Genomic DNA, 12419 nt, shown 5'->3' with positions numbered 1-12419 from the left:
GAACCTGTGAGACAACCAGGGTGAAATTTTTTTTTGTTGATGTCTATTTTTCTTTGTCCTGGTCTTGTCAGCTTTTTTTTTTTTTTTTTTTTGAGACAGGCGTGAGCCACTACGTAAATAAACTGCAATTTCTCGGACATTCCAGGATTCTTGGAGGAACAGAGATGAGGGGAGGAGTATCCGAGTCGGTGAGAAGGAGGGGCCCCACACGCGGGAGAATAGTCAACTTCTGGCCCCGCCCGGGCCTCCGGGTCCCACCCCCAGACCCTCCCCTGCCCCGCCCATTCTCTCTTGGCAGCTAAATCTCCAAAGCTAAGCATCCTCTCCCAAAATCCAGTCGGGATGGGTCGCCAGCGCTTCCCTTCCCGCCTCTCGAGGCCGATCCTTAGATGTAGTCACGGTCGGACCTCTCAACCCCAAGGCTGCAGAGACGGTCCCTTTCCCTAGTGCAAGCTCCGCTCTCGGGATTCGCCCTCGAGATTCCGCGTGAGATCATTCTGAAACTGAGTTCTGCAGCCCACTCAGAAAACCACAGCCCTACGCCTCCCTCAGCCACGCCCCCAGAGGGCATCAGCCCCGCCCCTCGCTAGGCACGGTCCTGACTGAAGAGTGCTCAAGCTTTCACCCTACACCCCGAAGCCGGGCCTGGATCCCTATATCCAGTCTCGACCAGGGTCACGTCCAGATCCCCTCAATCCTACGGCTGTCAGGGCCCAGCCTCACGCCCCAGAGCTTTAGCTCACCTTAGGCCCCCGGACCTGGTGTCCAACTCGGCCCCTCCCCGGGGTCGCCTAGCCCCGCCCCTTTCCCCGCCCACCACTCAAGCCCCCGCCCGCCATGCTCTCACCCGCGTTGTAAAAGGAGTCGAGGGCGGTGGTGTCGCCCAGCGCCAGCGTCCCGAAAGGCAGGCTGCACAGCTGCGGGGGCGGCCGCGTGCTGGGGAGCTGCGCGCAGGCCTCCCGCAGGCAGCGCAGGGGCAGCGGCTCGGCCTCTCTTCCAGCCCCGGGCTCCACCCCGGGCCGAGGCTCCCGGGTCAGTACGTAGACCACGCTGAGCGGCCGACTCCGCGCACAGCCCCGGCCTGCAGCCGCCGCGAGCGGTCGTCCCCGGCTCAACGCCTCGGCCAGCGGGTCCTGCCAGCAGCTGCCCGCGCGTTCCAAAGTTCCGGCCCCGGGGCACGGCCCCGCCATGCGAGGGCGCTCAGGAGCGGGGCGCCGGGCGCGAGAAACCCGGGGCCGGGCACAAGTCTGGGGCGGTGGATGCAGCCGGGATCCAAGGATCTCCTCCGGGATCTGGGGATCTTGTTCCGTAAATCTGAAGTCCAGAGAGAACTCTTAGCGCAAACTTTCGAGGTCCTGAGGATCTGCAGAGCCGGATTGGGTTCTAGGAATAGGGGGGCACCCTGCAATCCTGGGCTCAGGATCACTGGAATCCTGGGAATCCGACCCAGGCAGGGTAGGACACCCCAACTTCTCAGGGGAGCGCCTGGCGTCACTCTGCCTGGCCCTCACATGGAGATTGGGTCCAGCCCTTTCCCGACTGGGAAAGCTCCACCCTCTGCCCTGGGGCAGTGCCGCTCCCCAGCGGCTGGGGACTCGGCCTCTCCCTCTTTCCTCTCCCGCCAGAACCTCTGACACTGTCCACTTCCGGAACAGCCTGTGCCCCTTTGCAAGCCAAACACTGTGGACCGCTGGTCTCGGGGCTCTGAGTGGTGTGCCCCGGCCACGGCAAGGGAACCAGGGGGCCTTGCAGGGATCTGTTGAATGAATGGATCTCAGGAGCAGAACACTAAAAATAGTAGCTGCCCAGAATCCTACGTGCTGGAGCAGGGAGGGGATAAAAAAAAGCATTTTATTATTTTTATTTTATGTGTGTGAGTGTATTGCCTGTATGTATGTAAGTGAACCCGAGTGTCGTGCAATACCCACCGAGGTCAGAAGAAGGTGTCAGATCCCCTGAAACTGGAGTTATGGACAGTTGTTAGCCATCTTGTGGGTGCTGGGAATCCATCCCCAGTCTTCTGCAAGAGCAGTCAGGGCTCTTAACCGCTGAGCCATTTCTCCAGCCCCTAGAACTCTTAACAGAAGCTACCTCAGATTTCTACAGGGAGCAGGACTGTGGGGCCTGAGAAACTTTTTCACTGTGAACTTCCTATCTACCCTTTGAAGGGAACCCAGAAACCTTTTGGGGCAAGAGCATCCCAGCTTCAAATCCCCCCCCAAGAATCTCTAATTTTCTAGTGTGAATTAGTGACTAAGGCAATAAGCTGGTGTAAACCTTAGTGGATCCTGAAATTGGGAACTGGGGACTTAGGGAGTTTGAGGTCAGTCAGCTATGTGAGAATTGGATCTAAACCTAGGACCATCAGTCAGATTCAGCTATATTTCTGCCATTGTTTAATATGGTGAGGTTTGGAAGAATAAACAGTTCAATAAATGGTGGCTAGTTCTGGAGCTGCTGTGTCACAGCCTTATTGCCTCATGGAAGAAAAATAAACCTTCCTCGGTTTGACCAGGAGTTCAAAACAGCTCCCAATGGGATAGAGAGGGAGAATTTGGCCCATAACCTAGGTTAGGATAGAAAACACAACTGACACAAAACAAACAGGAACCACAGGGAGGGTGAGAAAGTGGTTCAATTCCCACCATAAACCATCATTTATAGGACCCTAAGGGTCCAGGAGAACAGTCAGTGGATGCTGGAGTCTCCTCCAACCTCTGCTGGATGCCCCTCTGGCCTTGTCTTGCACCTCCAGAGAGAGACCTCATTTCCTGAGGAGGCTGTCCCGTCCACCTCCTGATTAGATAGAAGTTCTTCCTCAAACGGAGCTGAAAAAATTTATGTCCCCAGTCTGCTCTCTAGGGTTTTCCCAGTGACAAAAAGTCCTGAAGAGCCAGAAAAGGGTTACAATGGTTTATTTTTAAATGTGGACCAGGAAACAGAGGCAGTTGACACGGAGGAGGTGACGGAGGAGGTGACTGAGGGAGGGGCCGGAAGCTGTACGGAGTGATAAGGGCTCTGATAGCCAGGGTACCCTAATGCAGCATCATTCGAACCTTGCGGTAGGGGCGACCCACACCTCTGCCCGAGGCCCAGTCAATGCCATACTTATGGGCAGTGGCCTCAGATGCAGCATATCGCCCATTGAAATTGGCTTGATAGCAGGAATGGTACCACCAGGCACCGTGGACGGTCACAGCTCAGTTGTCGCTGCTTGAATCGTGGTCTGCGTCCTGGGTAGAAAAGGGCTGACCCCTGTGGGAGCCTAGGGAGTCCCCGAAGGCAAGAGCGGAAGGCACCTTGGCACCCTACACTATGCCTGGCACCCTTGGAGATGTTACCCCAAGGCAGTGTGGTGAAAAGGGTGTTATCAGGTCCCTTGAGACCCCAGCAGCACCAAGGAGCCAGGTTTTGATGTTGTCATTCAGCCAGTCCCAGTGGCAGTGGGACTTAAACTCAGAGCTATCTTGTTCTAAGCCATCAGCTTTGCCTGAAGAGGTCCTGGCCTCCCTCTCTTTCCTCTGTCTACTCTTAACCCCAGTTAGCAGCCTGAGCAACTCTGTGCCAGGGAGAGCTGGGAGGAACCTCTTGGGTGCCTGGGCAGGAAAGGTGGATCCCCCAAAGCACCTCCCCATAACCACTTCCTCCTTTCAGATGTCTTCCACCTTCTCTGAAAGAAGCCTCTGGTTCCTCTCCTGAAGCAGAGAATGCTGATAACAGTGTCTGTCCCACCCATTTGTACAAGAGGAAACTGAGGCTTTGACTGGGAAGGAGTTCCATAGTAAGGAGCAGAGCTACATTCTAATAATGTTCACCTTCTCCAGAGCTTAGTCCTTTCCCTCCTGAACCATCCTGTCTCAAGATGACCATTTCTCAGATGAGGAAACTGAGGCCCACAGAGGGAAAAAAGCTACCGTGGCTCATTCATGAATTCAGTGCCAATGCTGAGAAAGAACCCGACCTTCCTCCCTGCTCCACTGATCCAGGGCCAAGTATAGGCTACCCACCTGCAGTGCCCTCTAAGAATGAGCCCAGCACCAGCCGGTAGCAGTCCTTCTCCCCAAGGAGACGGAAGGTGGCATAATTCTCGGAGGTACGGGTGCCATTGAAGTCTTCCAGCTCTACCCGCAATTCCCAGGTACCTGGGAGGAAGAGGAAGCTGGCATGGTGGGGATGTGGGCTGGCAGGTGTGCCTTTCAGGCCCCACCACCTTGCTGAGAACTCACCCTCCAGAGTGAGTTGGTACAAGTTCTCATTCCCCAGCCAGAATTCGGACTCCTGTCTCCCAAAACCTGCTTTGTAGGAGGTCTAAGAGCGGAAGAAATTCACAGAACCATCCTGTCGCCTCTGGAACACCTGGAGAAACAGAGAGGGTTTGTGTGCCTGCCTGGTGTGGGGAAAACCAGGGGAAGTGGTTGCTGAGGCTGGGTGGGCATGAGGGGTAGACAGACACTTCCCTTCTCTTTGGATTAGGGGCTTGTGAATCAAATATGATTCTTGTGAGTGAACTAAACCCAACTTTTTTTTCTTTCTGGGTTTTTTTTTGGGGGGGGTCTTCTTGAGACAGCATCCCCTTGTAGCCCCTGCTGGCCTGGAACTCACTATGTAGACCAGGCTGGCCTGGAACTCACAGAGATCCGCCTGCCTCTGCCTCCCAAGTGCTGGGACTAAAGGGGTGCACCACTACTTTTGACTTCCAACTTTATTTTTTTAATATTTTATTATTTTTATTTTATGTGTATGAGTGTATTGCCTGTACGGGTGGGTGTAAGTACATCCCTGTCGTGCAATGCCTGAGGAGATCAGAAGGGGGCATTGGATCCCCTGGAACTAGAGTTATGAATTGTTGTTAGCCGCCATGTGGGTGCTGGGAATTAAAACCAGGTCTTCTGTAAGAGTGCTCTTCACCACTGAGCCATCTCTCCAGCCCCCTTTATTAGCTTACAGTTTTTACTTATTTTTATTTTCTGTGTATGAGTGTATTGCCTGCACATATGTAAGTGCACCCATGTTGTGCAAAGCCCGCAGAGGTTGAAGAGGGCGCCAGAGCTCCTAGAACTGGTTACCAATGATTGTTAGCTGAGACATGGGTGCTGGGAAACAAATCTGGGTCCTCCAGAAGGGCAGCCAATGCCCTTAACCTTGGAGCCATCTCCCCAATCCCTCTTTTATTATCTTTTATTGACATTCAACCCATGCCAAAAATCTTGTAAGCCCCTGGGGATACCGAAATGATAAAAACACTGTCCTTGTCCTTAGGAGATGTTCAGTCCTACTGGAAGCCAGACTCGAAATAACCTGCTTTACTTTGCTATGGTAAAAAGCACAGACTTTACCCCTAGAGGTCCAAGATGGACTTCTAGCCTTCTCCTGTGTGCCTTCTTTCTCCTCCAAGCCAAGTAATCCTCCACCCCTGTAGAGCTTCCCACTTTTAAATAGCCTCCAGATAAGGTACCTCCAATTCCATTCTTCCCACTTTCTGGTGTCTTCAGCCTGCCCTGCAGTGTCCCCCTGTCTTTGCTTCACTCTTGCCACCCCACACACATACTTTGGCGTATCGTCCATGATGCACCCTGTTTGGGGGTTTTGTTTGTTTCAAGTTTAAAAAAACTTTTTAACTGTGTGTATGTACACACGTGTGAGTGCTGGTGCCCAGAGTCCAGAAGAGCTATCAGATTTTCTGGATCTGGCAATTATGAGCTGCCTGATGACATGGGGCCTGGGAACTGAGCTCAGATCTTCTGTGAGAGCAGGATATACTCTTAACTTCTGAGTCATCTCTCCTACTCCATGCAGCCTGTTTTAGAGGCAGGGTCTTGCTATGTAGCCCACACTGGCCCTCTAACTCAAGATCTGCCTCCCTCAGCTTCCCAAGTGCTGGGATTACAGTCATGTACCACCAAATCCAGATCTGACTTATCTTTCTAAAACATAAGACTGAAAAAAAATAAAAAAATAAAAATAAAACATAAGACCGACTCTCTCCTGTCTAAAACTTTTCCATGGCTCCCCATTGCCCTCCACATCAGTCATGCAATGTCCTCCATGAACTGGCATTTGTAGAGGTTCTCAGTGCATGTTTGATTGCCTCTGAACACACACACACACACACACACACACACACACCCTCAGTTCACACCTGTGACATCCCTAATCTTTCAACTCTCCTGCCTCCCTGAGTTTAATTTTATTTCTACTTGGAAAGTGTTCCTGCACCTCATATGTCTAGAGAACATCTACAGCACTTTTAAGGTCCTTTCAAATGACACCTTCTCTGGGAAGCCTTCTCGGATTTCTTCAGGCACTAAAGGAGCTCTATATCTGTCCGGGAAGGCTATGAAAGTGTGCCCAGCTCCAGTGGACTCTGGCTCCCCCTAGGGGTCCAGAGGAAGAAGTGACCATTGGGCTTTGCCTGCTTTCTCTTTGACTCACCAGCCAGCAACCCCGAGAAGTGTCCATGTTGCAAAAGACTGGGAGGACCCTGCCCTCTGGAAGATACAAATGGTACCAGCCACTCAAAGTAGCACCCCAACTCAGCAGTTCCTGACAGCTCTTGGGGCCTAGAAAAGGGGAGATGGACTGAGAGAGGTCCCCAAGTTACTTCCCAAGCCCTTCTACCCAGGCACAAGAACAGGTGTGGGACCCAGTGGCCCTCTTGTCTTCTTGGAGCTCCTGAAGAGAGATCCTATGGAGGGCTGTAAGGCGGGGCTTCCCCACTCCTGGGGCCTTCTCAACATCCCAGCCTGGCTTGATTCCAAGTTCCCGGCTCCTGTGAAGGCCACCTCACCCTCCTGGCATGGGAACAGGCTTGCTGGATCTCCTGCACAGAGAAGAAGCAGATCTTGATTCCAAGGTCTGAGCCCCTAACGGAGGCACCATGAACCAGCAGTGGAGCAGGGCCCAGGGTTTCTCCAAATTCTCCCCACAACTCCCACACCCCTTGAACCCCAGAGGACACTCACAATTCACTGCTGAGTAACAGAGAGGGATAAGGCAAAATCGGGGGAGACTCGGACCCCACACACTTACCAGGCTCACCCTTGGGACCCGTCTTCCCTGGTGGACCAGGTTGTCCTGAAATCCCAAAGGCAGTGATGTCCTGAGTCCTGCTCCATGCTCAGGACCAAAAAGAAACCCAGGATTTAATGCCCCAATCCCATCTTCTCCCAGTCCTGGCTCTGTGATTGGGGACAAGCAATTGACCCTTTCTGAGCCTCACTGTCCTCAGTAAAACAGGGACAGTGCCACGTACCTGGCACATCTCAGGATACTGGGCACCTGCCCATCTGGAGCCTGGCACGGAGGTAGTTCCTATTGTTACGGCTTTTTAGCACAGATAGTAATTGCTGTGTCCCCAGCCTCCACAGGTTACCCTAAGGGTCTTCCCCGCCAGCTCCTCAGTTTTCTCCCCTGGGCTCCCTGGGGCTCCTGGACAACTGGGCAGAAGGACCACTTTGCTGGCTTCCAGTTCCCTGGGTTCTGCAGGGAAACACAGGGCCAACAGGCACGGGGTGAACATGTCTTGCTGCAGTTCTTTTTCTTCTTCCCAGATTCTGGCTAAGAGGCTATTTGCGTCCTGAGCTGGCACGCTTTTGCAGTATTTCCATCCTATTTGTATATATTTGCATATGAAGCTTGGATCATTAAACTCTTGTCCTGCTCTTTGGAGCGAAGAGGGAATGAGGAATAGATTGATAAGGGGTGCACCCTACATCCTACCTGAACATCTGGGGTAATCCTGGGTCTTCAGGCAGGCAGGCCCTCCAAACAGGAGAAGCAACAAGGACAGTGGGGTCCATAGTAGGCCAATCTTTTGGGGGCCACCGGAGAGAGAATGCCAGCTTATAAGGACCAGGTGGTGGGGGGGGATTGAGGGAAAACTTCCTCCTATTGTCCCTCAGTTTTACCACACCCAGGCTGAAGTCAGCAGGGTTGTGGGAATTTCCTCCCTCAGGCCCTGCCTGTCCAACCTGTCTCTGGTGTCCAGGGTGCCTTAGCCGTCTCTCCAGAGCTCTGCATTTATCCGTATGGATTTTCCCATGATTGAACTTTGGCTCATTTTGGGCCTTCTATCTGGAACATTTTCTTCTCCACGTGTGTAATTCTGCCTCTCCACAAGGGTCCAGCACTAAGGCCATCTATACCACCCAGTCCTTCCTGGTCCTTGTCACACTATTTTCTTTCTTTTTTTTATTTATTATTTTTATTTTATGTGTATGAGTGTTAGGCCTGCACGTAGGTAAGTGCACCCATGTCATGCAATGCCCATGGAGGACAGAAGAGGCTGTCAGATCCCCTAGAACTGGAGTTACTGACGGTTGTTAGCCGCCATGTGGGTGCTGGGATCCAAACCTGGGTCTTCTGCAAGAACAGTTAGTGTTTTTAACTGCTGAGCCATCTCTCCAGCTCCTTGTCACACTATTAATAGTGGTCTTTGCTATAATGTGTGAGCTACCTACTGCACTCGGATACCACAATAACTAGTGTACATTCCCTTATACAGCCTTGCTCATGGTCCTCTGTGTGTACCTGTGGAGGCCAGAGGTCAATGTTGGATGCCTTCCTCAGTCACTTTTCACCTTATTTTATTATTATCATTATTATTATTGATTTTTTTGTCTTTTTGAGACAGGGTCTCCCTGTAGTCCCAGCTGACCTGAACTCACTACGTAGACCAGGCTGGCCTTGAACTCACAGAGATCTGCCTGCCTCTGCCTGCCGAGTGCTGGGACTAAAGGCGTGCGCCACATCTTTTTGAGACAGGGTCTGTAGCCTCAGCTTGCCTGGAACTCACTATGTAGACCACACTGGCCTTGAACTCACAGAGTTCTGTCTGCCTCTGCTTCCCAAGTGCTGGGACTAAGGGCATGTGCTACCACGCCCGGTTTTATTATTTTTATTTTTCTTATGTGTATGAGACCACTGCCTGCATGTATGTAAGTGCACCCACGTCGTGCAGTGTCTGTGGAGGTCAGAAGAACTACATCAGATCCCCTGGAATTGGAATTACAGATGGTTGTTAGCCTCCATGTGGGTGGTGGGAACCAAACCTGGGTCCTCTGCCAGAGCATCCAGTGCTCTTAACAGCTGAACCATCAGCCTGTTTCCACCTTATTTTTTTTGAAACAGGGTCTCTCACTGAACATGAAGCTCATTAATTTGGCTAGGTTGACTAGCCAGTGAGTTCCAGAGATCTGCCTGTCTCTACTACCGCAGGACTGGAGTTACAGATGCCTCTAACTTGGCTTTTATGTGGGTGCAGGGGATCCAAACTGAGACCTTCATGCTTACAAGGCAAGTACTCTCCTGACTCAACCATCTCTCTAGGCTCTCCTATCCCTTATTATTGGCCCTGATGCTACGGAGCAGCTGCTATAAACACTAGCTACATGGTTGGGTATATGGCTTGACTGTAGAGTGCAGCTTGCCATGCACAGAGCTCTGGATTTAATCCCCAGCATTTGCACATGCACACACACACACACACACATGTACACATGTAGAACGAGAGGAAAACACTGTGGCTCAGGGATGGGATGGGATTTTGCTGGACCCAGGACTTAAATGTCAAGAGCCAAGCCGCAGAACTTTTACTCAAGCCCTATGTACTCCATCAGGGAGCGAGAAGCACCTGTAGGAAAGTGACTTTTTGTCCCATCTTGAGTCTCTTGGACCTGAAAATAGCTATTAACATAGGCTAACTCTGGTGGGTGACCAGTACAGCGGGCCTGGAGGCAGCAGGCCTGGTCCAGCTGTGAGAGCTGAGGCCTGAGCTGGAGCAGGGTCTCAGGTGAATGGGGAGAAGGAGAATGTGATCACTCAATCAGTTAACCCTCCAGAAGGCCTGCCCTTTGCCAGGCCCAGTGCTGATGGTGCAGGGAAAGCTGAGGTACAGGGTGCCAGGGAAGCAGAGGCTATTTGCCTATGGGATGGGTCCCTGAGATGGATGCCCTGAGACTGCAATTCCACATGTAAGGGTCTGGCTCATCCAAGCCTTCTTATAGCTGTGCCAAGGTCTGCTTATGAATCAATGTGGAAATGCCCCCAGGAGTCACTGATACAATCCAGGCAACTAAATTATGACCATCTGGACAAGTAACAGGATGACTCTACTCTTTAAGGAGTAGTGACTGAGGACAGCCTGTATGGTATGAATCCACTTCATGCTATAAAAACGCTAAAGATGTGGACATACATTGCAAATTCACAGAGGAAGGTCTGAAATACACTGGTAACTGCAGTTATTTCTAGGGAGCAGCCAAGGGAAGGAGTGGTCCTCACGCTTTTGTTTTTATATTTAGATTACATATGTGCTTCTCATGGGCCATCACAGTTAGCTCCCCACTACACTTGAGGAATTTTATTTATACATTTGTTTTACCCTGGAAAAAGAATCCCAGGATTTTGCCTCCTGTGTGTCTTCATCTTTGCTCTTCATGGTCTGTGATGCCAGCTGATGCTGCTGTAGTCCAAGCTGGCCTTAACTCTCAGCAATCTTCTTTCAGACCCCTGAGTGCTGTGATTACAGCATGCACCACGTCGCCGAGCTTTATTTTTATTTTATTTGGGAGGGCACACATGTGGAGGTTAGAGGACAACTTACAAGAGTCGCTTGTCTCTTTCCACCATGTGGGTCCTGGGGATTGAACTCAGACCATCAGGCTTGGCAGTTTAAACACCTTTATCTGATGAGTTATCTCACAGCCCCCTACTTACTTATATATTTGTTTATTTGGTCTTTGTTTTTGAGACAGGGTCTCCCTGTAGCCCTGTAGGTCTTTATTTTTGAGACAGGGTCTCCCTGTAGCTGGCCTGGAACTCACTATGTAGACCAGGCTGGCCTTGAACTCACAGAGATCTGCCTGCCTTTTTAATCCCAAGTGCTGGAATTAAAGGCATGGGCCACCACACCTGGCCATTACATATTTTTGAGACAGGATCTCCCTGTGTTGACAGAGGTTTACAGTAGTGTTCCTAGCTCTGTGATCATCAGTGATTTCAAATTTACCAATGTAGCCATGTTTCATCATCTTAGAAACCAGTTGATGACTTTGGAGCACAGCCTGATAAGGATCTTTACCTGCCAGGACATTCATGAACAGCATTATGGCAGAGTAGAAAGATGGCGGAAAGGGCTGACTCTTACTTTTTGTTTTTCCAGATTTTATTTTAATTAGGTAGATACACACAATCTACCTATCATCTATCATTTATATATATGGTCTGTGTGCACATGAGTACATGAGTGCAGGTGCCCACAGAAACCAGAAGGTGTCAGATTCCCTGGAGCTGGAGTTATAGGTGGTTGTGAGCTGCCTAATGTGGGTGCTGGTAACTGAACTCAGGTTCTCTGGAAGAGCAGTGCATTCCTTTAACCACTGAGCCATCTCTCCAGTCCCTCTTTTTTTTTTTTTAAAAAAAAAGACAGGGTTTCACTGTATATGTAGCCCTGGCTGGCCTGGCCTGGAACTTAGTAGGTAGACTAGACTGACCTGGAATTTACAAGAGGTCTATCTATGGCAACTGCTGAGTGCTGAGATTAAAGGGGTACAACACCGTGCCCAGCTCCCTCTTTTTTTTTTTTTTTTTTTTTGGTCTTTTTGAGACAGGGTCTCCCTGTAGCCTCAGCTGTCCTGGAACTCACTATGTAGACCAGGCTAGCCTTGAACTCACAGAAATCTGCCTGCCTCTGCCTCTGAGTGCTGGGATTAAAGGCATGCGCCACCACGCCCGGCTCTCCCTCTTATTTTTTTAAGATTTTAGTTTAAGTATGTGTGCTGTGTGTGCTGTTTGAGTGCTGGTGCCTATGGAGGCCAGAAGAAGGTATTGATCTCCTGAAGTTGGAGTTATAGCTGGTTGTGAGCCACCCAGTGTGTGTGCTGGGAATCAAATTCCAGTACTCTACAAGAGCAACAGTGAGTACTTCACTTCTGGGCCATCTTTCCAGTCCCTCCTTATTTTTGTTTTACTGAAAAAAAATTTTTATTTTTATTTTATGTGTGTGTATTGCCTGCATGTAGGTAAGTGTACTCGTGTCGTGCAATGCCAGTGGAAGACAGAAGAGGCTGTCGGATCCCCTGGGACTGGAGTTACAGACAGTTGTTAGCTGCCATGTGGATGCTGAGATTCAAACCCAGGTCTTCTGCAAGAACAACCAGTGTTCTTAACTGCTGAGCCATCTCTCCATCCCCCTCCTTAATGTAAACTGCATAGTCATTTTGTTTTCTGCTCGAAGACATTTACTACTTTTGAAAGAATAAAACGGCATTCAATAAAGAAGGTGGGCTAGGGGAAACAGTTGTGCAGAGCGAGAAGCAGGGAAGGGTGATCCCACAGGAGAAACCACACATGCAAAGGCTTGGAGAAGGAAGAATGCAGGTGGGCTGGAAGCAAGAGGTTCAAGAAGCTGAGGGGAGGTG

The 12419-nt window shown here is 50.7% G+C and overlaps 2 protein-coding genes across 5 annotated transcripts in view; both read right to left on the bottom strand.

The window, feature by feature from the left end:
- Map3k6 (mitogen-activated protein kinase kinase kinase 6) overlaps positions 1 to 1543 on the bottom strand; it is a 13233-nt gene extending 11690 nt beyond the window's left edge. For all 4 annotated transcript variants that reach the window (XM_008836768.3, XM_008836771.3, XM_017799066.2 and 1 more), the window contains exon 1: positions 848 to 1543. In XM_008836768.3, the coding sequence (XP_008834990.1) occupies positions 848 to 1190 (343 nt within the window). In that variant the 5' untranslated portion in view covers positions 1191 to 1543. The remainder of the gene's footprint in view (positions 1 to 847) is intronic.
- Positions 1544 to 2937: 1394 nt separating this feature from the next.
- On the bottom strand, positions 2938 to 11020 carry Fcn3 (ficolin 3). The gene is given in 9 exon segments (XM_008836782.1): positions 2938 to 3279; positions 4010 to 4142; positions 4227 to 4356; positions 6433 to 6560; positions 6788 to 6820; positions 7030 to 7093; positions 7403 to 7479; positions 7720 to 7810; positions 11009 to 11020. Coding segments are annotated over 9 exon segments (912 nt in total). The 3' UTR covers positions 2938 to 3035.
- Positions 11021 to 12419: the final 1399 nt, after the last annotated feature.

The sequence above is a fragment of the Nannospalax galili genome, unplaced genomic scaffold (assembly GCF_000622305.1).
Source record: "Nannospalax galili isolate Female #2095 unplaced genomic scaffold, S.galili_v1.0 scaffold1798, whole genome shotgun sequence".
NCBI classification, from domain to species: domain Eukaryota; kingdom Metazoa; phylum Chordata; class Mammalia; order Rodentia; family Spalacidae; genus Nannospalax; species Nannospalax galili.
This window is presented reverse-complemented; position numbering and strand designations above follow the sequence as displayed.